Raw genomic sequence first — 27,571 nt, 5'->3', positions numbered from 1 at the left:
GAGCTAAGCTTTTACTTTCGCTTTCAAATCACCCCAGGGGTGCGGTCGCCGTAAGGGGACACTACAGTGATGTCACCCGTTCTCCTGAGCGGACAAGAGCGTTGATCGAACGCAAAGGTCCGAAGAACGGTGAATTGTATATGAGTAGAAATTACCAGAACAAGACACAGCAGGTCTTGCATAACAAGACCTTTATAAAGATATTAATTGTCACTACGAGGCCGTGCATGGTACAGTATCAATTTATTTCTCACCCCCCTCCCCCGAGGCGATGCAGAGATATATATATTTGAAGGGGAAAACAGACGGGGAGAGGCACACAGACAGTGATCTTTGTGCAAGACATGACTGAAGAAAGAGTAGTGATATGGTTGGCCGATTTTTGCGATTGTGTAAAGAAGATGTAAATTAATAATTACGAGGGAAAAGATGAGAAAAGAACTATATTGATGCCTGGAACAGATCCCCCCCCCCCCCGAGGCGTTGCAGAATATTTTCGGGTAAGTCAACCCCTATTGTTTGATAACAAACAGTATTAAATCACCCAAAAGCCGAATCCATTACCTGCATACGTTTTAATGCATTTATAAGACACCTTTCCTCACATAAATATACCCCGACAACTGTATTATTTTCTTAGTATTCAACTTTAATAATAATGCGACTTATTAATTTAATTGTCAATTACTAATTATACTATTAAGATAATATAATTACCTGTCTCATATTTCGAACAGTGATATGTTATGACAAACACTAATTATTTTGTACTTGCTAAGGAATTAGTGGAAAAACCATATGAAGAATATTACAACATTGTAATATAGCTAACAGCAAGATAATGCTTGCATTCAATTAATTTGTCTAACAATTAAATACCAATTAATCTACTTTATTTACCAGTTATATTGTACTCATTTGTATACATATATGTTAAATAAACCTTTTTTTGTTTGTTATAATTATGTCGTGATCATTCTTTGTCAATACATGCAAATCACTAACAATCATTTTTTTTAAAGAATCATTTATGGCGGCATTTCGAACCAGCCCTTAGCTAAGAGTTGTTTCGGGATGAAAAACACAACGCAATTCTGTCGCTGCGAGTACGCTCACTGTGACATGTTGAGTGAGACTTGAGGGCGCAGGATTTTGTCCTAATGTGAACCACTAGATAGATCATTCGAAACCCAGGCTTTTCTGGAATTCACATGATATTGTGCTGACTTGCTATAGCGAGGATTCACGAGTATATTGATAGGCAAGAGCATAATATGACGGAAAAGCCTGTGGAACACTGGTGCCGTGACCAGGATGAAATGTGCTTTTGCGGGATGAAAAACCTTTTTTTTTATATATGAAAACTTGTGAGTTATGAGGATTACTGTAAACTGAAGAGCAAAGCACAACAAGAGTAACTGTGAATAGAAGACAAATAAGGGATTAATGTGGTAATAGAATAAAAGGGAAACGTCTAACACTAGTGATTTTGTGTGTATACAGAGAATGGTTAGAGACATTTTATTATTATTTTTTTCTTTTTCAGCAATACAAATAACATAGTCCTCAAGTACATACAACATAGTAACACATAGCAACTAGAAGCATCTTGAAGTAGTTAATTGATTTGTCAAAACAAATAATAATAATAAATTAAATAAAAAAAAAAAAAAAAAAAAAACTATAGTTGCTATATGTGTTAGAAACTCATTTTGATTTTAGCATTGCTCAGTACTAACAGTTTAGTTCTGTTTCAGCTACGTAAAGGTAAGTACACTGTTTTGGAGGGACCTTCCCACCCCGAATTTTACTCAAATATTAATAGAGTCATCTAATTTAACATAGACACTTATAAATCCAACATGGAAGAACAAATCCCACAAACTTCAACCGACTTTTCTGCCCCATTGTTTGATACGCAACAAACACAATCCCCTCCCGGATCTGACAGACCGCATGTGGCTAATATCGCAGGTTTTCTTGGCCTTGTGCCTACTTTTTTTGGTACAGATGAAGGTCCATCTGCCCAATATTTTTTTGAAACTTTAGAAAGCGTAGGGGAACTAGCATATTGGCGTGATTCCGAACTCATCTCGATTTGTCGAGCGAAATTTCGTTCTTTGGCTGCGGAATTTCTAGCACAATCCATTGAATTACGGAAGGAAAAAAATTATAACGTGTTCAAAAATGCTTTCTTAGCTCACTTTGAAAAAATGGAACCCATAGTCACTTGTTTAAGCGAATTCGCTAAGACTGTGCAAAAACCTGACGAAAATGTCGCCAGCTTTGGAGCCCGAATTCAAAACCTGGCAAGAAAGGCGTTTAAGATACAGAATGAAACCCCTGAAGCAAAGTCGATTTTAGATCAGGCAATGTTAGCCCAATTTCTTAGGGGTGTTTCAAATAAAATTAAAAGGATAGTCTTGTCACAAAACCCCCTCACTTTCCATCAAGCAATTGTTATTTCGAAACGAGAGGAAACAAATGAACTTATTACAGAAACAAAACACAGACCAATTAATGCCATATACTGTCAATCTAATAATGAAGTAGTCGGTAGCCAGCAGGAAAATTATTTTGAAAAATTTATTAAACCTTTACAAAATGAAATACTGGACTTAAAACAATCACTTAAAGCATTAGCTGTAAGTAACGCAACTTGTAATAATTTATAAACGCCAATTTACGAAACGGAACGATGTCAAAATTTTGATACTGCAGCTTATCCATTTTTTCCTTCCTACAATAACAGAGCGCCCAGTTTTACGTATTCGCAGTCTGACGAACGAAGAGGCGCTATGCCCTCAGGTGTCAGTAGCAATGAACTCGCCCAAAGTGAGAGACGCGTTCCTGCTCCGTGCTATGCTGGGAAGCATGTATACTGTAACCCTACATACGAAGCAAGACAGGCAGTAAGACGCTATGCCGCTTGCCGTCGTCCGAGCAGCTCCCGACCGACGCCAACTTATTCTAACCGTCCGTGCCCGAGTCGCGGAGCGCGTGAATACACTGCGTTACCAAAATATCGGACGCCTTATGTTAATACACAAAGTTGCAATTTTAATGGAAATGGGGTGAAAAATGCAAACCAAATGTATTATAATAATCGAAATAGGACAGATATGAACTCTTACACAGGGGCAACAAAAGAAATGCCTAGAAATAAGTTTAATGAGGGGCAAACTCACCCTAAAGCGATTTTTGGTAGGCAAATTAACCAGGTAGATAATGTAAGTTACAGACAAGGTAGAGATAGGTATTTCTGACATAAACGGATGTCAGAAGGAAATAGAAGGGACTATCTGCGTCATAGAAATGTGTTACCAGGTCAAAATTATTATAGAGGAGCTAAATCGTATGCCAACCACAAAAATGTGCAACATGGAGTTTATATCTTAGATAACGATTCTCAATTGCCGTTGATCATGGGATCAGTTCAAAATGTTGAGGCTAAATTTTTGGTAGATTCAGGCGCTAGCGTAACTTTAATTAATACAGACTTATTTAATAAAATTAAACATGATAAGTCTCTAAATCCAAGAACTCCAAACTTGACGGTAACGGGTGTATCTGGTTATGTAGTACCGATCCATACTGAAATTACAGTAAACATTAAACTGGATAATGCATGTTTTCAAGATAATGTTTTGGTAGCTAATGGAAATTTCACCGGACAATATAATGTTATATTAGGATTGAATGTTTTGAGACGTTTTTCGTTCATAATTGACTTAGGTAAAAAAATGGTTCGCTCAATCCCATTGAATATTTGTTTAAGAGAAGTAGGTGTTAGGGAACGAATTATGAGTTCTAAACCCGTGGTAGCAAAACTCACATGTAAACATGTACTACCAGGATCGTCCGAAAGGGTTTTGACAGCCTATTGTAACCAGCTTGCTGTTTCCACAGAACAACTGGTGTTAACAGAGCCTAATTATAACCTTGGTCATGAGGACTTAGCTGTCCGTTGTTCAGTGGACAAAGTACAGGCCGATGGATTAGTATCAGTCCTGGTGGCAAATTTGTCAACTGAGCCTTTATATCTTCCAAAGGGGATGGGTATTGCTAGTTTGGAAAGGGTTGAAATTAATCCAGTTACTCTTGCAGGTAAGGAAGTAGAAGACAATAAGACATCTCCTGTGACTTTAAGTGATTTTAATCTGGATCATTTGACTGGTGATCAGAAACGTAAACTATCAGACTTGTTGTATGAATATAGAGACATTTTTGCCAAGTGTCCAGCTCAGCTAGGAAATTCAAAGGTATATAAACATAGAATTAAATTGACGGACAGTATACCGGTTAAGCAGTCAGCTTATAGAGTTCCTTTCTTTTTGAAAGATGAAGTTCGAAGGCAGGTGAATGAACTTTTGGAGGCAAACATCATTCAACCCAGCAACTCCCCATATTCAGCGCCAATTGTTTTGGTGCGCAAAAAGGACCAATCATATAGGCTGTGTATTGATTTTCGGAGATTGAATGCGAAAACGGTTTCAGATGCATATCCTGTCCCAGATTTAAATGAAATTCTCCAACTTTTAGGGAAAGCGCGCTACTTCTCTTCACTTGATTTGCGAAGTGGATTCCATCAAATTGAGGTGCACCCAGCTGATCGTCACAAAACCGCCTTCACTACTGGAGAAGCCTTATTTGAGTTTTCTCGAATGCCACATGGATTAAAGAATGGATTTTCGTCATTCTTGAAAGCCTTATCATTAGTGCTTCATGGTCTCGGTGAAGAATCGATTTTCGCTTACCTTGATCATATAATTATTGCATCGCCCAACCTGAATGAGCATCTCTTGAGGTTGCGAAAGGTTTTCCAGCGTCTGAGAGAATACGACCTTAAGCTAAAACCTAAGAAATGTGAGTTCCTGAAAGAACAGTTTAAATATGTTGGGCATTTAGTTAGTTCTGAAGGCATCCGTCCGGATCGAGAAAACTTAGTCGCCGTTCGAGACGCACGCCCCCCCCCGGTCCGTAAAACAAGTCCGATCATTTCTTGGAATGGCAGGTTTCTATAGGAAATTTATTCCCAATTATGCAGAGATAGCAAGACCTCTCACTTCGCTAACAAAAAAAGAAAAACCTTTTGTTTGGGACTGTTCCACGCAGCACGCTTTCGATCAACTGAAAACTGCCTTGACAACTGAACCTCTGTTGGTTTTTCCTGACTTTACAAAACCATTTCTCTTATCTACTGATGCCTCAGCGTACTGTGTAGGGCCTGTCTCGAGCTTCAGATGGATGAAGATACAAGACAGCCAGTTGCCTATGCTTCTAGGCTATTAAAGGAGTCAGAATTGAATTATAGTACGACAGAGAAAGAAGCTTTGTCTATTGTTTTCGCAGTCACAAAGTTCAGACCTTTTTTAGTGTCCAATCATTTCACCCTGATAACAGATCACCAACCCTTGAGTTATTTGCTCAATCTGAAGAATCCTTCTCCCCGCTTAGCGAGATGGAGTATGCTTTTACAAGAATACGACTTCCAAATTCAGTACCGTCCTGGTAAAGTACATTCAAACGCAGACTTTCTTTCAAGGCCAGTGTTAGAAGAGGATGAAAAGAAAAAAAGGCCAAGGAAGCCTAAAACAACTGAGTTAGTAGCTCCCATATCAGCTGATTTAACTATGGAGTCATTGGTGATGCCCCAGCAACAAACCAGGAATTTAATTAAAACCCTGCAAAGAGAAGATCCAATTTTGCAAAAGTTAATTGAACAATTGGAAGGAATACCCCAGGCATCAGCAAAAATCCCAGATTCTTTCTATTTATCGAAAGAGGGGATACTATATCACTACACTTTATCTGACCCTGGAGCGACAAGAGAAGAGCCAACAGAACAATTAGTGGTCCCCGTTGGCCTAAAGACAGAGGTATTGAAAGCATGCCACGACAACGGAGGCCATTGGTCTCTACAGAAGACATTAGAGAAGGTAAAAAAGAATTTTTTCTGGATTGGGATTTACAGCGACATTAAGAATTATATTGAGTCATGTCCATCGTGTTTGGAACGAAAAGGATACAATCCGAAAGCTAAAGCAGCTATGATGAGAGTTCCCAGTGAAAATTCACCTTGGGTGCGAGTATCATTAGATATCCTAGGACCACTTCCTATGTCCTTGAGAGGACACAAATATTTATTGTTAGCAGTGGATAATTTCACGCGTTATGTTGAAGCAGTTCCACTCAAAACTCAGAAGGCAGATGAAGTAGCCACAGCATTTATAAACAATGTGATAGCGAGACATGGAATTCCTAAATACATACTCACCGATCAAGGTACAAACTTCATGTCCTCATTATTGCGACAAGTGTGTGAGAAGTTGAGCATTCATCAACTACATACATCTAGCTTCCATGCACAAGCAAACGGAAAAGTCGAACGTATAAACCGTACCTTAGCGAACATATTATCCCATGTCATAAATCAGACTCAGACTGACTGGGACGAAATGATTCCATTGGCTGTAGCTGTATATCATGCTGCAACTCACAGTTCTACTCAAGAAACACCCAACTTTTTAATCTATGGCAGAGATTTGGTGTTACCTTCAGATTTATGGCATGCAAAATTAAGGCCAAGTTACGCATCCTTAGAGAACTATTCAGAAGAAATGTGTGCACGACTCCGTAGAGCTTATGAAATGGTCTCTGAACATTTAGAAGAAGCAGTGCAGAAACAAGAACAGCGTAGAGCAGCAGTAGCTGTGGATAAGAATATTCGAGTAGGAAACCTTGTTTACCTTTTTACTCCTAAGGTGAAAGCCGGTACCACGAAGAAACTGGCTCGATTGAGTACAGGACCTTACCGTGTGATAAATCAGACCTCTCCAGTCAATTTTGAAATACAGAATATAAATAAACCTAAGGACAAGCAGTTAGTGCATGTTGACAGATTGACAAAGGTGGTAAATAGGAAAGTGTTTCCTGAACTTAGAGTAGAAGAGTCAGAAGAATCAGAAGATGGTGAAATACAAGATCAATCTGGTACAGAGACGGTGCCAAAAGTGCCAAAAGAAACATGGATCTTTGATGACCCCATAATAGAAGAATGTGATTTAATCCCACCCATAGACCCCCAACCTGTGTATTTGCAGCCAACCAGAACTGCACCTATTTCAGAACCTATGATGATGTCTCCAAAAGAGAACCAAAATAGGCCATCAGTGAGAAAACAGTCTGAGGAGACAGTTGAATCTACCCATAGGCCAGCACAGACACATGACTATAATTTGCGCAGTCGTGTAACTCACACACCATATGTGGTAACCCTCAATCCACCGTCACAAAATGAAGTGAGAATTCACGAATCAGCTTCTGACAGTAGAGTAGGAACAGAACATGGAAGCTCCTCTCATGAAACAGAGATGCAGAGAGGCGAATCTTCTGATCAAAATACAGAAGAACATGGAAGTGCAGATCACGCTGATCAACCCAGTGGATTAGATAGGACTATTCAGTGGATGTTGGGAAGTCCACTTACCGCGAGGTTAAATACACCAAATGATGACAGAGGCCTTGATTTGGCAGGTCTTATAAGAGATGCGTGGAGAGATTAAAACTATAAAGAAGCAAAATTGAAATTTGTGAGAAAGAGAAAACAGTATGAGGAAAAGTTTGTTATTGTGTTTCCTCCATCTTTAAAGAAAAGAAGTCAGTTCTTGGAGAGGGAAAGTTATATAAGAATAATGATTCCAGTATCATGCTAAATTGATGCATAGTGGCATGAGATGAATATTGCATTCGGTTGAAGATGATTTGCTTATAAGCTAAGAGATACATTAAATGAAGTTTCTGATTAATTAGAGTATCAGACCCATGAAGTTTTTACTTATAAAGGGAACAGAAAGGTTAGTTCTCATCAAACTCTATCATTGTGTTTATCAGCAGTTATGTTAGGGATGATGTAGTGAGCACAGAGAATTAAAGGATACAGGTAGAGAACATGGAAAGAGAATCTGGATTTCAAATAAAAACAAGAGTTATTTTCAGGAGTTGTTTTTAAAAAAAAAAGAGAGAAGGTAAAAGAAGATAAATACTAGAACTCTTATTCAAATTTGACCATTGAGGAAAATATTTTCTTATGGAACCTATATTATCACCCTCATTCCACAAAACATGTTGCAATTGTATAGGCCAATTTTGAGAGGAAGGTTGCAGTGGATACTAGGGCCTTTTGGGTGCACCCCCTAGTTTCTTTTGTTTTCTCTCTCTCTCATTGCTGACTAAAATTTCACTACAAGAGAAAAGATTCTGGAAAAAAATATAAATATGTCTATATATATATTTAGGCTTTTTCTTTTGAAGATCGGATGAAATAAGTGGCCTGAGGACGGCTGGTTCCGCCCAGTTACTGCTTGTTTTGTCGTTCCTCCGAAGAGAAGAGTAGAGTGTAATAAATAGTAACACCTGTGTTTCTAGATGAAGATAAGAGAATCTTTCCTTGTACCATTTTGAAAAAGAATACTCAGCCTCATCCTGAGTTAAAGTTGAAACAATATAAATCAGAGTAGTAGTTCCATAAATAATTATTTTTTTTGAAAAGGAGTATATCCACTAATTACAGTTGTATCACATATGACGTTAGAAGAGTTAATGATATTGTATTAATGTAAAGAGAGTTTGAATAGTACTCATACTTGGTCAATATCAACTACAATGAAAAGGGAACTGAAAGCAAACTGTTGAAGTATCAATCTTGTGCTCTTGCCTTTGATAATCCAAATAGCTGATGATTAAAATACTGCACTGATTGAGCAGATCAGAGCTCATTTTCAAGTTTAGAGATTGGTTACTAATTTCTGTTAAGGGAATCTTGTTTATCTGTCATGAGTGACTTGTGTGTTTCTGTTTTGAAAATAGAGAGAAAAATCCATTTATTGAAAAGAAATAAGGAGGTGACAGTTTTGGAATGTGATCAAGTACAAGAAAAGTGAGTGGAAAGCGTATAGATGAAGGGTAAATGGCATGAGACCTCACCCCCTCTCCTACAAGTCAAAACAAATCTGAAAAGATGAATAAAGGTTGTGAACCTATCAGTTGAACAAATTGTCCAGAAAGAAAATAAGAAAGACAAAAAGAGAAAATGAGATCCACTTAACATTTTACTATCTTCTTGCTCAGTTGCTTAGAGGATATTTTTTTAGGATGTCTCAGTTTTATGTGCATGATGGTTGTCCTTCCTCTGAAGGCATGCAAAAAAGTTCTCCCATTCAGAACTGTAGTGAACATTTAGTCTTTCTCATGCTCTGACATGGTGTTCCAGTTAATAGTGAAGGACTATCTCCATGAAATCACTCAAGGAATATGATGCAGTCTTCACAGCTGACAAGTGTACTCAGTGGCCTTAAACTTTAAGGATTTGTGGACCCAAGAACTCTCTCTATGTCTGGAGAGTTAGTGAGATATTCTCCACAGATGATGGTTGCACCATCAGAAGGTGCTGAACAGTTAAAACTATACAATTGGTCAGTTGATATAACTGCCTAAATTTTTACAGTTTAGTTTGTAGTCTTATAACTTTGCAAGAATAAGTTAGTACTTGCAGCCATATTTATTCAATGTATTCTTTGATTTTTTTGTTCTTATTGCAAATTCTGTATATTAGTTGCAGGAATTTAATTATATGTGAGGATTTATATTATATAATCATTTAATGTTTGATGTTTGCTATGTTTTTCTTTTTTTAAAAAAAAGGGTAAATAAATAAATAAATATGATAGAATAAGTAAAATAAATGTTCACCTGTTAGAAGAATATTTTTTTTTGCTGTTTACTTGATGTATTTTTAAATACATTTATTATAAAAGGATGTCATATGTATTGAACATTTGTGTTGTCTCAGTTGCTAACTGTCATAATGAATAGTATATCTAGTGTCATATTATACTAATTATGTTAAAAAGAATAGATACAGATTCTTTGATTTTTTTTGTTGCATGTAATACTATTGTGCGGAGTCAATGCTGTTATAAAGGAAATGTGACCAAAGAATTCTTTGAGAAGAAGTTTCAGTATTTTTCCCTGACCAACAATGAACAATCCTATCAGTATTCCAGTGCTTCAATTGTCCAGTTCAGACGTTTGTGTAGAGAACATTCAGTGCAACATACTACAACAATTTGTGTTAATACAAAAATAAACATTGCTACAATATAGACATTGCATATATGATAAACACCTCTTGTGAAAATTTACTTGCTAATATGGGATTTTGTTTAAGGTCTGCAGACCAAGTTGTTGGCTCATCCAAGGTAGGATTAGAGGACTCAGAAGATTTTGAAAAGTATGTAGACACATTTTTTCTTTTTGTTTGGGGTACCATTTATCATAGTGGAGAACAATCCGAATTCTGTAAGAGGAAAGATGTCTGTCACTTCATTTTTTTTTACACCGGTAGAATTCATGTTACACGTTTTTTTAAAAAAAAAAAAAAAAAAAAAAAAAAACTTGAGAAATTTTGAGCTTGTGAAATTCTCGGCGCTCAGAATTTCTTATCCGTAGGGGGAAGGTGTGTGAAACATGTTTTCACTTTTCAGCCCTTTCACTTACTTTCAAGAGGTATTTGGCCTAATAATGCCTGATATATTTTTCACGGCCTGTACAACTAAATTATATAAGATAGCGTCACTTGAGCTAAGCTTTTACTTTTGCTTTCAAATCATCCCAGGGGTGCGGTCGCCGTAAGGGGACACTACAGTGATGTCACCCGTTCTCCTGAGCGGACAAGAGCGTTGATCGAACGCAAAGGTCCGAAGAACGGTGAATTGTATATGAGTAGAAATTACCAGAACAAGACACAGCAGGTCTTGCATAACAAGACCTTTATAAAGATATTAATTGTCACTACGAGGCCGTGCATGGTACAGTATCAATTTATTTCTCACCCCCCTCCCCCGAGGCGATGCAGAGATATATATATTTGAAGGGGAAAACAGACGGGGAGAGGCACACAGACAGTGATCTTTGTGCAAGACATGACTGAAGAAAGAGTAGTGATACGGTTGGCCGATTTTTGCGATTGTGTAAAGAAGATGTAAATTAATAATTACGAGGGAAAAGATGAGAAAAGAACTATATTGATGTCTGGAACAGATCCCCCCCCCCCCGAGGCGTTGCAGAATATTTTCGGGTAAGTCAACCCCTATTGTTTGATAACAAACAGTATTAAATCACCCAAAAGCCGAATCCATTACCTGCATACGTTTTAATGCATTTATAAGACACCTTTCCTCACATAAATATACCCCGACAACTGTATTATTTTCTTAGTATTCAACTTTAATAATAATGCGACTTATTAATTTAATTGTCAATTACTAATTATACTATTAAGATAATATAATTACCTGTCTCATATTTCGAACAGTGATATGTTATGACAAACACTAATTATTTTGTACTTGCTAAGGAATTAGTGGAAAAACCATATGAAGAATATTACAACATTGTAATATAGCTAACAGCAAGATAATGCTTGCATTCAATTAATTTGTCTAACAATTAAATACCAATTAATCTACTTTATTTACCAGTTATATTGTACTCATTTGTATACATATATGTTAAATAAACCTTTTTTTGTTTGTTATAATTATGTCGTGATCATTCTTTGTCAATACATGCAAATCACTAACAATCATTTTTTTTAAAGAATCATTTATGGCGGCATTTCGAACCAGCCCTTAGCTAAGAGTTGTTTCGGGATGAAAAACACAACGCAATTCTGTCGCTGCGAGTACGCTCACTGTGACATGTTGAGTGAGACTTGAGGGCGCAGGATTTTGTCCTAATGTGAACCACTAGATAGATCATTCGAAACCCAGGCTTTTCTGGAATTCACATGATATTGTGCTGACTTGCTATAGCGAGGATTCACGAGTATATTGATAGGCAAGAGCATAATATGACGGAAAAGCCTGTGGAACAATTACTTAAAAAAATAGAATACAGTACCTTGAACAAAAGAGCGAGTTTATTAGATTATGTTCATATTTATTTGCAATTCCGGGTCACAACGCCAGCTGCGAGCGAATATTTTCTTTAATGGAAATACGGTGGACTGATGAGCGTAATATTATTATTATTAATAGACATATGGTGCAAGGAAGCCTGAGGCTTATGCTGCACCAGCCAAAAAAAAATTTCCCTATTACCCTGAGAGAGAGAGAGAGAGAGAGAGAGAGAGAGAGAGAAGTAAAAAGGAATCACCAAGAAAGAGAAGAATGATGATATCCAGCTCAAGGATATCAAGCCCATACCCACGAGATGTGAGCCCCTGGGGGAAAGGTTAGAGAAAGTACAGTTAATGCAATTATTACCTGTGTTTTTAATTTGAGGGCCTTAAACTGCAGATTTTAAGAATAAAATTAAAAATAAAGATCTGTTAAATGCCGTGAAGAGTTCTGCTAAATATATTAATAAAAATTAGTTTTCATATATATTGCATAAATTTTGTTGTTCAAATTTAAGAACTGTATTGTTTTTGTTAATTCTACATTTTGAAAATAAAAATGAGGGGAAAAAAGTCTTTTATTAAAAACAAAATTTTGCACATTTTTGTTATGGGGGGGGGTTACTTCCCCCATAACAACGCCATAAGATAAGTTTCCCGGTTTCGTGTTCTTCCAAAATGAACACCCTAAGTAGAACAGAATGATAATAAGAATCATTTGCAGGGTGATCTTTAAGAAAGTTATTGATAAGACTTTCGTATAGATGACCTTATTATACTGAGGGAATCAATCCCTTCTGTTGTTTCATTGTCACTAGCTGTGACAGTTCCAAATACACCAGTCATTTGCAACTTATCTCTTGTTATTTTATACAATATTCTCTAGGGCTTTGAATTTGCCCTAGAGAATATTGTCATTTCCTGTTTTACTGTCTTGGTGTAACTGTTGTTTTTTAATGCCAAATTAGCATTATATAACTCCATGGATCTCTAGGGGTACGTGTATCCATGGGGGTACCAAGAGGTATCTCGGGCATTGCATCCAAGATGGTGGATTTTCATGTGCTTAGTAAAATATTTATCCACTAATTGCGAAATTTCACTGATTTTGAGATGTATTTATTTCTGATGCCCTAGAATTTATGATGTTTTGAGAAAACTAAATCAAAACCAAATTGTCTGCCTTATCATAATGAAGTCATGCTACCCCAGGGGCTCACATCTGGTGAGTATGGGATTGGCAAACCCAGGGTCCTGAGCTGGATATCATCATTCTTCTCTTTCTTGGTGATTCCTTTCTACTTCCTTCTATCTCTCTCAGGGTAATTCAGAATTTTTTTTTTGGCTGGTGCAGCATAAGCCACAGGCTTCCTTGCACCATATGGCTAATAATAATAATAATAATGTGATGTCCCCATAAATTACTTGTCACTTCCTGCATATTTTTGCCTAGTTTATTACCCCTTAACAGTTTTTTCTGTCCTAAGTTTAACGTCTAGTTGACAAAAGATGCCATATGCTGTTCTTTACAAAAAATTACTTTATAATTAATGTATTGTTTGTTTTTTGGGAGCATTAGCAACTAAGACCATATTGCTCCGGGATGTGCGGTGGTCATACCCTGACCTTTCCACATCTTCCGTATTTGGTGGTGATGAGCTCGAACCCCGGTCTAATCAAGAAGCGTGTACTATGCACTACTGCTCCTTCCCACCTGGCTACGGAGTCGCCTAATTAATAGACTGCACTTAACGAATGGTAGTCATATATCCCTTCCAGAAGTAGCTGTTTGTTATTAATGTTCCACTGAAATAATCTTTATTGCATTTATAGCTGAGAAGGGGGGGGGGAACTGTATTCACAGTAATTATTCACTGATGAGTCCTGTTGTTTACAAAAATCACTAGGCAATTGAATATAGTGTATAGCGTTATTTGTAATAAAGCCTTGGGGGTTTTCCCCAATTCCACGTTTAACTATGTGATGAATATATCTCTGTAAAGGCCAGATTTTAGCATTAGGCAGATGATGCAAGAAAGCAAGCTTATGCAGCATTAGACAAAAGAAAAAAAAAAAAAACCAACACTTCAAATTTCACCCATCCAGTTGCTCTGAAAGTTTGTTCACCTTTTCCTTCTTTGTTCCAGCAATCAACTACCCACTGGATAAATGCAAATTTCCACACATCTATTCTAGGCGCCTCCGTAGCCAGGTGGGAAGGAACAGCAGTGTGTAGCACATGCTTCTTAATTAGACCGAGGTTTGAGCCCGTTACCACCAAATTCGGAGGATGCGGAAAGGTCAGGGAATAACTACCGCATATCCCGGAGCAATATGGCCTTAGTTGCTAAGGCTCCTAAAACCAAAACCAAACATCTATTCTACAACTTTCTTTTGTCATTTGAATGTATTTGCCCTCAGGTTCATAATCTAAATAAGAGAAAGAATCCCATCAGCATTAAGCATGCTCCAACCATTCAAGGCCTGGTACACCTCAATGAGATAACCTTGTAGGTGCCTAGTCTCCAGACACTGCAATTTGCAGAACTTAAGCCTTCTTGGTAAGAGGACCCCTTATCAATCTTGTTGCCTTTCTCTGTACCCATTCTAGCAACTCTACATCCTTCCTAAAATGAGGCCTGCAGACCTGTATGCAGTACTCAAGGTGTGACCTGACTATTGACTTATACAAAAGGGTAATTACCTCCTTATCCTTGCTGGCAAAATTCCTGTATATCAGTGAGATGCCATGAGCTGCTCTGGCACCCCATCTGCACTGCTCAGAAGACTTCATATCTGACTGCACACTTACCCCCAGGTCCTTTTCATTCACTACCACTGTCAGTGTAGTACCACACAGTTGATAAGTTACTCTGGGATTACTGCTTCCCATGTGCAGTACTTTACATTTGTCAATGTCAAACTTCAGTTGCCACCTCTCAGCCCATCTGCTCAACCTTTCCAGATCCTGTTGCAGCAGCATAGCGTCAGTAGCGTCCTTAACAGCCCTGCAAACATTTGTATCGTTTGCAAACTTGGACATTAAGCTTGATATACCATCATCAATATTATTTATAAATACAGAAAACAACAATGGACCCAACACTGAACCCTGAGGGACTCCACTAATAACATTAGTCCACGATGAGCAGTGCCCATTGATTACCACTCTCTGTCTTCTGCCACTGAACCAAAGCAACGATTTGCCACCAATGCCACACTGCTCCAATTTGTGTAGCAGTCTTCCATGTGCAACAGTGTCAAAAGCCATTCTAAAATCCAAATATATAATATCAAAGTTATTCCCTGCATCCAGTTCTTTTGTGAATACATCATAATATCCAACCAAATTGAACAAAACCATGCTGTGTCTGAGCTATAACTGAATTCTTGTCAAGATGATCCTGCAGTGCTTCTTTAACCAGTGCTTCCATTAATTTTCCTGGAACAGAAGTTAAACTCACAGGTCTATAATTACTTGTGTCAGCCTTTGATCCTTCTTTGTGAATTGGGGTTACATTTTCACATTTCCAGTCTGTGGGTACCTCCCCTGAGTCCAAGAAAGCTCTCATTATTATGGCTAACGGATTGCTTACTTCCTTTGCTGCCTCCTTTAATATAACTGGATAGATCCCATCCACCCCAGGTGCCTTTCTTGTATTTATCTTCAACAATTTCTCCTCCACTTTACTCTCAGTTATTACAAGATTCTCTAGCTTACTGCTAGAGTTGAATACACCTCTGGCATTCCCCTCACTAAATAACTCCTCATGTGTGAATGTCGATGCAAAATATTCATTTAGTTTGTTAGCTACCTGAGCAGGATCATGAACAGTGGAACCATCGATATCAAGTGGACCAATCTGATTCATCCCCTTCCTTCTAGAGGTTACATAAGTAAAGAACTCCTTGCTGTTTTTCTTTGCATCCCTTGCCAAAGATTTCTCGTAATCTGCCTTCGCCTGCCTAACCTCCTTTGTAACTTGGTTACAGATCAACTTTTATCTATCATAGGCTTCTGTGTCACATGTTAATTTGTATGTATCCCATGCATTTTTATTCTCTGCTATGTCTCATTAGTTCATCTGACATCCATTTAGGCCTGAACCTTGAACAATATTTCTTAGTTGGTATGTAAAGCCTAGTAGCTTCCAAGATAAGTTCTTTGAATTCTTTCCATTTTGAGTTTGCTGTTGGTAACATCATCAGTTGGTCCCACTGTATAGAATTTAAATACTGTCTCAGACCATCGTAGTCGCCTTTACGAAAGCAATAACCCTTCCCTTTACCACTGATGGTAGTTACCTCCTTGAGTAAATCCCACTTCAGCACACTGTGATCACTGCCACCTAGTGGTTCCTGTATCTCCAGATTCCTAATGCATGAAGAATCACTGCTGATAATCAAATCAAGAGTATTCCTCCCTCTAGTTGCCTCCTGAACATGCTGATGTAGAAAACAATCATCCAATAAATCCACAAAAGCCTTGCTAGTGTGTGAGTTATCAGCCCTCAAATTCCAGTCAATATCTGGGAAATTAAAATCTCCCATTATAAGACTCTCTGATTTACTGGCTCACTCTATTTCCCGGTACAGTTTCTTATTATACTCATCAGAGCCATTAGGCCTATAGCACACTCCTACTCTCAATTTTGAAATCCCAATGCTTTTGTCACACCAAACTCACTCGACACTGCACTGTCCAGCGATGGCAACTGGCTTCCCTTACTTGGATTTTATGTGTTTCTTAACTAATAGCATAACCCCTCCTCCCTTCCTATCGTGTCTATCCTTTCTGTAGACGTTGTACTCCCCAAATTCCAGTTCTGCATTACTTATATCTGTGTCACACCACATCTCTGATATCCCAACAATATCCGCCTTTGATGCTTTGAGCAATACCTCAAATTCATCAAATCGATTTACCAAACTCCTAGCATTGGTGTACATGCAAGTATACATGCACCTGTTCTTTTTCTTAGTTACCCTAACACAACTCCAGCAGTCTCTGAAATATCCTGCACCTTATTTTCCAAGCTACTGCTCATTCCAATAGAAGCAGTGCAAGAATCGCTTTCACCTCTGCCAGTGGCTACTGTTAATCTATTAGTCCTTGTATCCCCCCCAATCTAGCAGTTTTCCGACCCACCTAACACTGCCTCGATAGCATCAGCAAATATTCTTGCACCATTTCTACTTAAGTGTATCCCATCCCTGTAGAAGCAATCTCTCCTGTTAACAAGTACAGACCAGGCTGAAAAAAATTCTACCCCTTGAGTCTTGCACAATCTTTCCAGCGCCGAATTCATCGACAGGGCTCTCATCATATACTCCCTCCTATCGTGTCTGGGCAGAATTGGAGACACTTTCAAATTTAACCCTAATTCACGGCTGTTTTTCAACAGTGACCTGTTGAAAAACAACCGTGTATAAACAAGTAAAAACATAAACAAGTCATGTATAAACAAGGAGTTTGGAAGAAAAGCATTCCTAGGAAGCAAAATAGAGGTATCTCTTGTGAAATTTTTAATTAATAAAAGTGGATTTCTAATATTTCTTCAGTCAGATGTGCTGTGCAGGATTTCTTTTGTGAGGTTCCTGCACATCAAGCGTGTCCTCTTTGACTGGTGAAGTGTGTGTGTGTATTTTTTTTTTTTTTTTTTATGAAAACCCCAAACATGAGAGGTATTAGAACCAATAGTACTTAGCAGCATGCTTGGGTTGGAGGTTGAGAAGACGAAAGAAGATATTTGTTGACATTGGACTTGAACTTCTGTAGACTGTAATTTTCAGGAAATACGTATGAAGGAAGGTTGTTCCAGAAAACAGCAGTTGAATGATAAACGAGGAAGATGAAAAGTTGGTTCTGTGAGTTTGAATTTGGAGAGTAAATGGATGTTGGTTGGTGGTGGCACGTGTTCAGACTGTTTTGAAAGAGAGAGCAAGAATTATAGAAGCCAATTCAGAAGAACAGTGCCCTTGGAAGTATCTGTAGAAAAGGCGTGCAGCAGAAACAGTAGGTCTATGAGACAGCGAGTAGAGAGACTCTGTTAGAGAGGAGTCACTAATTAACATAACTACCCCTTCTGAATGGAATCTAGAAGAAGCCTGAGAAAGAGGTTTTGGGGGCACCACCCCAGATATGAGAATAATATTCCTTGGTAGGGCGGATTTGCGATTTGTACAGAGTGAACAGCTGTTTGGAAGAAAAGTAACGCTGAGAACGAAAACAAGAACTAATTTTTTTGATGCAAAGGAAGAAATATTTGTAATGTGCTTGTGCCAAGAGAGATTAGAAGTCAGTATAATCCCCAAAAGAGATATATCATTTTGCCTAGAAATCGGAGTGTCACTAAAGATAAGCATAACAGCAGAAGAATCCTTTTTGCGAGATATAAGACAAGACTGAGTTTTAGGAGGATTGAAATCAACTAAGTTGTCTATGCCCCACTGGAGAATTACCTGGAGATCGGCATTTAAGGAATTGGTAGCGGTTATAAGTTGAAGCTGATTGAGCAGGGCAAGGTTTTTCAAAATGGAAAGTGGAATGCAATGTGTTATCGTCGGCAAAACAATGGATAGGATTTCCAGTCAATGGAAGAAGATCATTAATATACAAGAGGAAAAGAGTGGGAGAAAGAACCGAACCTTGGGGGACACCAGCATTAATGGAGAAGTTAGAAGACAGAGAGCTATCTACAATCACCCTTAGTGAGCAATCAGAGAAAAAATTGGATAACCAATTCCAAAAAACAGTTGGCAAACCACAAGATGGTAGCTTGTTTAGAACTTGATGCCAAACATGATCGAAAGCCTTCAAGATGTCGAGAGCAACTGCTTGTGTTTCACTAAACTTTTCCATTGAATTCGTCCATAAATGGGTAACATAAGCCAGAATATCACCAGTGAATCGACAATGACAGAATCCATATTGGCGATCGTTGATCAGACAGGTTTCTAGGTAGCTTAAGAGTTTGCAGTTAATTGATTTCTCCATTACTTTAGAAAGAGAAGAAGTAATTGCAATGGGACGATAATTGGATGGGAGGGACTTGTCACCCTTTTTAGGAACTGGCTGGATATGAGCAAATTTCCAAGCAGAAGGAAAAACACCTTTGGAATAAGAAAATGAAAAAAGGTGGCAAAGAACAGGAGTAAGTTCCGGAGCACAGGTTTTCAGAACAAGTGGAGAAATATCACTAGGATCTGGAGCTTTCTTAGCATCGAGATTCGTCAAAATCCTTTGGGCATCCTTTTGATGGACGACCACAAGAGGCATTGAATGGAGAGTGTTGGGAATGGTGGGAGGTGTTTTACCAAGATCATTAATACATGAGTTAGAAGAAAAATAGGATGCTAGCATAATCTAGTTTCAAAACTATCTGGTTTTGACAGAGGTGGGAGCAGAGATGGACAAAAGTTGCGGCCAATAGCTTTGGCAGGAGACCAGAATGCTCGGCTGCCATTAGGGCAGGAAGCAAGTTTTCTATTCTTAACCTGTTCAAAATCTAGTTTGCACAGATTAATGACTACTTACAATTGTTGCGAGCTTTGGTGTAGGCAGAAAATGAAACTGATGTATCGGAAACCCAAGGTTTAGATAAAGAACGAGATTTTAAAGTGGAGTGTGGGATAAAGAATTCCATTCCTGCAAGAATAATTTCACTGACACGATCAGTGCAAACGTTGACATCAGAAGTTTTGAAACAGCAGTCCGACCAAGAAAAAGAAATCTCCAGGTCATCCCAATTTGCCTTTTTTTAATGCCAAACAATAAGAAGTTGGGAATAGCCATGAGATAAAGGCTCCATTGGAGAAGAGACAATCACCAAGTTGTGATCTGAGGTACCTAAAGGACCACTCATTTCGACCATCTACTTAGAAGTGTAAACTCACATATAGATAAACCCTTATTGTGAGGCTGTAATGGATGTTGTCAAGAAGAGTAATTGGACTGTCAGTCCAATTACTGAGTATTGATCATCTGGTGGTCTAAGGACACTTCACATGGTACTGGAAGTGCCAAAGTGCATTGCTGACAAAATTTTCCACAATTCCATAATAAATTTATTTAGTTGTGTATTGGTAGTGTGAGTTTAGTGCTATGTAATGATTGGTAATCAGGTTCATAATTTGGCCATGTGGATTACCTTTGTGTATGCATGGCAGTGCATCATTCATCTGTAAATCATCAAGTATCATAAGCATTTCCACAGTCTGGAATTATTAATTTTAATTGAAAAGGCATTATGTAAAACAACAAAAAGCTCCTGACCATTCGGCTATGTCCTCTGTAGTCAAGTGGTGAGGAGCAGGAGTGCCGTAGCACATGCTCTTTGAGTTGACCGTGGTTCAAGCCCCCAATTGCTAAATATGGTCGATCTGCCAAAACACACTGGACCAGTGTAGCAAATTATTGTCCATTTCCCTCAACATGAATCATTGAGGAGGCCTCCATTCTGCAGTGGATATCTTTTTTTCTCATGGTCACAATATCAGGCACAACCATTGTATCCATCAGTTTCACAGTCAAAATCAGGACTGGCCAGACTTTCCTTTGCACCTTGAGACAACACCCCCACAGGTTTTATTGGCAAGCTTACATGACCATTGTTTAGGAATGAGATTGGTTTTGAACTTGGATCCACAACACCTGTATATGCAGCTGGCCCCAGTTTGGTGGTGTGAAGAGGGGAATTTTGGGGCAGTATGCAAGGGTAATTTCTTGAATACTGCCTCTAACCCCTTGTTAGAGTGGGTTGATAAATACAAGTAATTGTGGTAACTGCAGTTATTAATTCTTAACGAGATGTTGTTCCGGAAATGGCATATTCCTGATACACTCTTGCTTGTGTCGAACGGGATAGTGCAATTTCTGTACTACCTCTGTGATAGTGACCCATGTGGATGCCTGACACAACAATAGTTGAGGCTCTCTTTTCTGTGCAACCGGCAGCTTTCCATCCTTACAGATGTCACCCTATGTGAACTCTTATCTGTCTGACTGAGGGGGGAAGAGGAATTTTGTATGTATTGGGTGTTTATAGAGATATGCACTTCAAAATTACTGGAGAATTTTGGGAAATGCTTTATGGTTTCAAATTCAATGAAGGGAAAATCCCTACCTGAGCCTCCAAGTGTGAGAAGCATTCTCAGGTGAAGAGTGGGCAATGTCTGTGGATGGCTAATGCTGGAGGGGACCAAGGAAAGGCTGGAATAAGCTTTCAATTAAATTAAATCTTTATTGTGAAGTAGAGTTAGAGCACAATATCCCATCACGGCAACGAGCACCAGGGGTTCACATATATTCTACCCTTTCAACAGAACAGGGCACTCTCTTGTCCTTAGGGTGGCAAACTGCCCCCAAAGGTGGAAGAACTAGAGGTTAATGGTCGATGACATAGAATTTGGAAGAGATCGGGACCTCACCACATTACACTTCCCATAGTAAACCATCAGGCAACATAGGAACCACAGATGCGAAGCTGATGGAGACTTGTCGTAGTCAATCTCCTGGATAGAGATGACATATGAAGATAGAGATGTTAAGATGAGTTCCACAGTGGCTTGATACCATGTGGCCCTTCAGTGATCCTATGTCAAAAATTCCTTTTCACTCACCTCCTTTTGAGGTCATTACATGACCTCAAAAGGAGGTGAGCGAAAAGGAATTTTTGCTGTTACAGTTCAGCATAATTAGCCATGATAATAACTGTTTGAATGCAATTTAATATTAACTGATCTGATGATGGCTGAACTTCTATTATAAAAAAACTTAATTGGATTGATGCAATTCCTAATTATGCCCCTGTAAGTAGAATTTTTATAATGAACTTTGTAATTGTGAGTGTTTTGCCATCTAATCTTCATCTTTCAGCTGCAGTTTTGCATTTATTTTTTTCTGTAGGTAACCTAAAAATGAATTACAATTTTCTTAATGAAATCTTTATTTTTGGACATTGCAAGAATTTCTGCACAGTGCAATAAATTATAAGTGACTAGACTATCTACATATCTCTAATGGCCTTTGCAAGATAAAGCATTTTTTGTTGTTTTTGATTACTTTTTGACAAACATACTCAGTTCTCAGTTGTGTAGTATTAAAGGCACATTTTGACATCAGCACTTTGATTTATGAAAATTTAACAAAAAAAAAAAAAAAAAAAAAAAAAAAAACTAAGATTACTCGTAAATTTAGAAATTTTCATATGCTAGTGATATTTGATTTCAAGGGTCATGTAATAACTGCAAGCCGAGTGGCAGCTGTCATGTACCACAAAATTAATAACATCAATGGGACCCATTCATATTGTGGAGTGGGATGGAACTGTATTATTTTGTTTGCATGGTTTTGTCTAATAGGATACTAAGTATTTGCCTTTAGCCAGCGGGTGGTTGGTTGGTGGAACAGACTTCCATCCCTTGGTGGAAGTCGATAGCCTAAATAAGTTTAAGGCTCAGCCGTACAGGTATTTCGAACGAACAGAGGGGTGAAGTGGAAGTGGTTTTTTTTTTTTTTTTGGCTGATGCTGCATAAGCTTGCTTTCTTGCACCAAATGCCTCTACTAATGCTAATTGCAAAAGTATGTGTGGCAGTAATTCAAGCTTAATATTGTATGTGCATATGATGATTCTTCAACCTGTATATACCATAATATCCAGAAGGGGATATAAATAACTACAGTACAACTAACAGTTTCATTGTGACCTTTTAAACAGTTGGAAAAGAAAAGAACAAGATATTCCAACTATGCTAATATTTTTGGATTGCTTGTTTCTCAGGATCAATGCTAGACACTTGAGTTGTTATAGTTTTACCAGCCAGATTCTTTCCATATTTTTTTGAAGAAAAAATAAATAAATCGATCATCCATAATATATGATAGTGTGGTATATGCAAGAATTTCTTTAGAAAAAGAAATCACAATAAAAGGCTGGAGAAACATTATTAGCATTACTTTCCTGAAATACATTTCAGCCAAGTTTGATAACTAAAAACACCTGAAATAAAACAAAAAGAATGAAGCTGATGTGTCTCTGCTTGAGAAGAAAATATTTCATTTATCATTTGTGTAATAAAGGAACATAAATAGAAAATTTACAAATAAAGGTTGACCTGAATTAATTTTTTTTCTAAAAAAAGAATATTAAACTATAGTACCTAACTACCTAACATTTAACATCAAGCATTCTCAAATATCTTTCAATAAAATTGAATTTTTTTAATAAAAAGTCTCCAGTGGGGAAAAAAAAAAAAGTATAAAATAAGTAATGCATAAACCTATATGATTTTGTTTGAATGGAATTCTTTTTGTAGCACATGCCAATAAAGACTGAAATTTAGTGTTTTGAGCATCATTATTTGAAAACTTCCTCTAAGTTTCCTTCAGACAGTTTCATTCTACCAAAAATATTGTTTTATATTATTTATCCCACTGTGGGGCCCACAAACAAATTTTGTGTAGCATTCACAATTTAGAAATGCAGCCCTGTTCATACAACCTCATATAAACAGGGTGATACGCTTTCTCTGATAAAACCTCATATCACAAAGTGTTCGACCGAATAAGTAGTCGCATTAGATCTAGGTTCCAACTAGTGCAATTGGTTGGAACAGACACCCATCTTATAATGGGTTCATTATAAAAATAAAACATGCATACTTTTTATGAAAGTTAATATTTATTGCAATTGTATTACTGAAACTGTAGGCCAAAGTGTAGAGAGGACTAGCTCTGTGGTAGGATGATTACATCACTGTTGTTAAAGAAATTTGATCACCACTGCCACAAGTAGTTGTACCACTCAGACTAACTGCCTGAAAAAAAATTATTTGATTTTAAAAATAAGATAACACTGCATGTTTCCAGAAACTGATGGCAAAATTTTTTTCTACAAATTAACAGCAATTAACAATCGGTACAACAATAAGTAAAATAAATAAAAAGTCAGTGTAGTGATTTTGTTACAATCATGTAACCCATTGATACACTCATGGAAGATGGGAGAGGGGACAAGAAGGCTAATCTCCCATAAACATTCTTTCATATTATATAATTGTTATTTCAAAAGAATAATTTTAGAATCTTGAAAGTAATTTTAAATACTTTCAGGACTACAAAAATTAGAAATCTTGAATTATTTTGTGTTTAGAAACCATGAACTGAAGAATTCAAGGTTTCTAATTTTTATTATATAAAATTAGACAAATTGCAGTATATTAGTTTTCAGTTAATTTTCTTTTCTTAGTTGTTTAAATTACGTATATATTACATTCAACAGAAACATCAATGAGGCAAACTGCTTTTATTTATAGTGATGTTTGAAAATTCCTGACTTGTTATGACTCTTTCCTACCAATCATTTATAAAGAAAAATATTGTGTTAAGAAAATGTCAACATGATAGCAAACTTTAGTATTTTTAAAACTGTAATGGTTAAGCATAAAAGAGATGTTTCTGTTTACCCTCCTAAAAATAAAGCAAAAATCAAGAGGCTGACTAGTATAGGCTATTGCCACATAGCCTAAAGTTGTAATCTTGCAATGACCAGAATAATATAGTATGATATTTAACAATAACTGTTCAAAGGCAGTATCTCAAAAATATGATTATTGTTAACATCACATTCTATTTGGTATAAAAATCTCAAATAATAGTATAAAGGAATTTAATTTTCCTTTCTGAAAAAGAAACTTCATGTACGGTTACTGGCACAAGTAATGTCATGACAGTGAAACAGTTGTTAAACACAAGGGTGACAACAGTTGACATGGGCTAACAACAGAGGCCGTTACAATAGGCACAGCAAAATCAAAAACATTTTGTTGAACAATATGAGCTGGTGTCAGTGAATTTGGAGTTGTTGCTATAATGGCAAGCAGAGGAGATCGTGGGGATGGTGAGGACTTGCAGCCTTTCAATGATGGAGCTCCAAATACTTGAGATTCAAAGGAGAGAAGCTGACCCATGAAACTGAAGTTAGGAGAGACAATCCTTCTTCTTGACTTCACATATTCATATGCTTCTTCCATTCTAAGTAGCTTTGCAACCATGAGGTAAGCAATACAGATCGTTGCTGAACGACTTATTCCAGCAAGACAATGAACCAGAACTTTGCCATTCAGCGACTTCACATGATCTAAAAGGAAAACATCTTGTTAATTTACTGCTATTTCAAAATGAAATGTAAGATAAAAAAAAGATTAGGAAAGGGCTATCACAAAATCATTAAGCTTCTTGTTAGAATTTGACACACTTCCGACATTTCTATCCCTTTAGTTTGGTTTCATAAGCTTGTTCACATTTTGTTCATTATGATAATATTTGCACAAATGGCTTATCAATTTGGACTGCACTACCTGCTATTCCCGATAAAACTTAAGTTCCTGCAAAAGTTTCCAGGAACAACTTTCTTAAAATACTGGTATTAACCAACTGCAGCTTCACAGGCCAACCTGTAAATGAAATTTTGGATGTAGGCAAAATACTATTTTCCTGGGAAAAAGTTTTACTCACAGGCTTCATTGTACCTAAACTGATAATTTTGGTGAAGGTAAAGGAAAGCTAACATGAGAACCATGGCAAACTTTGGGAAAAGTAACCGGACAAACTGGTTTCCCAATAATGATGTAATGCCTTTGCAGCTGAAATTTACTTATGGGTACACTCTTCAGACTGCCTCATTCTTACTGTGTTTATCCCCCCCACTTCCTGTTGTTTTAAAATAGGAAAACTTCTACAGACGGTGTGTGTTATCAGTAGTAGCAGCAGAAGTCATTTTCCTATTTTAAAACAGTGGGAAGGGGGGATAAACACCCCAAGGCTGAGGTAGTCTAGGGGGTGTACCCATAAGTAAATTTCAGCTGTGAAAACACTCATGTACCCCAACAATCTGTTTTTAATAATGATAAAAAACTAATCAATACATTGTTATTGACTCCTACTGGCACTACTGATAACATGCACCATCTTTATCAAGAATGTAGGGAGAAACCACAGTAGTGGGAAACCAGTGTGTCATAGTTCTCGTGTTGGCTTTCTCTACATTAGCCATAATTTTAAATCTTTGCATAGAACTCAGGAAACTGTGGTCATTCTTTGCAATTTCCATAAGGTGGAATTAATTCAAATCTCAACAAAACCACAATATAATATTAGAAATGCAAAAAATAACCACTGCCAAAATATCTTTTGCAAGATTTTGAATCCAGAGTGAAATTTGTCTACTGGCACTGCAGTATCAGCAGGGAAATAAGTTTCTGAAAATAATGTGAGCAATTCTTTTGTTAAAGTTCCATTGAAAGTAAATTCAAAAAAAAAAAAAACAAACAAACTAATTTAGAAGTTATTCAAAGTGAGTTAATGAAACAGTATTCTTCTTGGGTTACTCACTTGGTATTACATAAATAGACAGATTCTTGGCATTCTGCTAGTCAAGTTGGTCATTAAACTGCAAGCAATATTTCAAACAATCCCAGTCTAATATTTTTAGATATCATTTATAATTTCTCATTTGACTCTTGATTTTTAAGGAGTCCTTATGTGCTGTAATTAGCATTAGTAGAGGCATTTGATGCAAGAAAGCAAGCTTATGCAGCATCAGCCAAAAAAAAAAAAAAAAAAAAAAACCACTTCCACTTCACCCCTCTGTTCGTTCAAAATACCTGTCCAGCTGAGCCTTAAACTTATTTAGGCTATCAACCTCCACCACAAGGGATGGAAGTCTGTTCCACCAACCAACCACCCGCTGGCTAAAGGCAAATTTCTGCACGTCTATCCTACATCGTAATGTAATAACTAGATCGTATGTATAGCTTAGCTTAATTTTCAGCACTCACCTCATAGTAATCCGCTTAGCTGGTGGAGAGTTTTACCACATACATAGTGGTTATAGAATTCTAATAACTTACAGGGATTATGGGTTTAAAAACTAAGTTATGGGCTATAAAAAGTTTTCTAAGAAAGGAAAGTGCACCTTCCATTCTATGGTTGCCTAATTAAATTAAATTAAATAAAGAAAAATAGAAGCTAATAGCCGTGCACGAGCGACTTTCAAAATCGTCCTCAGTTAGCTATAGTGGGGGGGGAAAGAAGAGAGCGCGCTTGTGTTATATACGGGTTGGGTTCCCGAAATGCATTTCAGTGCACGTGGAAACTTAATACGTGCTAAAATCCAAATGGGGGAGAAATTGGCGGGAATCTTTTTGTTTAACACGTTGAGTGATGTATGGCGCTTAAACCATTCGATGATGAGGGCTTCGTTTTCAAGGATTTTTTGGCTGGAATTTAATTTGACTATTGTGATGGCTGAATCGATGAGTGGGTTGTGATTATCAGATTGGACGTGTTGTGTTAGTTCTGTACTTGCTGAATTAGACATGTTGTGTTAGTACAGAATTAACATGTTCAGTCTTATAATCACAACCCACTCATCGATTCAGCCATCACAATAGTCAAATCAAATTCCAGCTACAAAATCCTTGAAAACGCAGCCCTCTTCATCGAATGGTTTAAGCGCCATACATCACTCAATGTGTTAAACAAAAAGATTCCCACCAATTTCTCCCCCATTTGGAATTTAGCACGTATTAAGTTTCCACATGCACTGAAA

The 27,571-nt window shown here is 37.4% G+C and overlaps 1 protein-coding gene across 1 annotated transcript in view; it reads right to left on the bottom strand.

The window, feature by feature from the left end:
- Window positions 1-24,683: 24,683 nt before the first annotated feature.
- Window positions 24,684-27,571, bottom strand: part of LOC150085674 (dual specificity protein phosphatase 1-like) — a 40,724-nt gene continuing 37,836 nt past the window's right edge. The window contains exon 3 of the mRNA XM_090374640.1: window positions 24,684-25,099. Coding sequence (XP_090230766.1) covers window positions 24,684-25,099 — 416 coding nt within the window. The remainder of the gene's footprint in view (window positions 25,100-27,571) is intronic.

The sequence above is a fragment of the Mastigoproctus giganteus genome, chromosome 5 (genome assembly GCF_048544385.1).
Source record: "Mastigoproctus giganteus isolate SK-2022 chromosome 5, ASM4854438v1, whole genome shotgun sequence".
Taxonomy (NCBI): domain Eukaryota; kingdom Metazoa; phylum Arthropoda; class Arachnida; order Uropygi; family Thelyphonidae; genus Mastigoproctus; species Mastigoproctus giganteus.
This window is presented reverse-complemented; position numbering and strand designations above follow the sequence as displayed.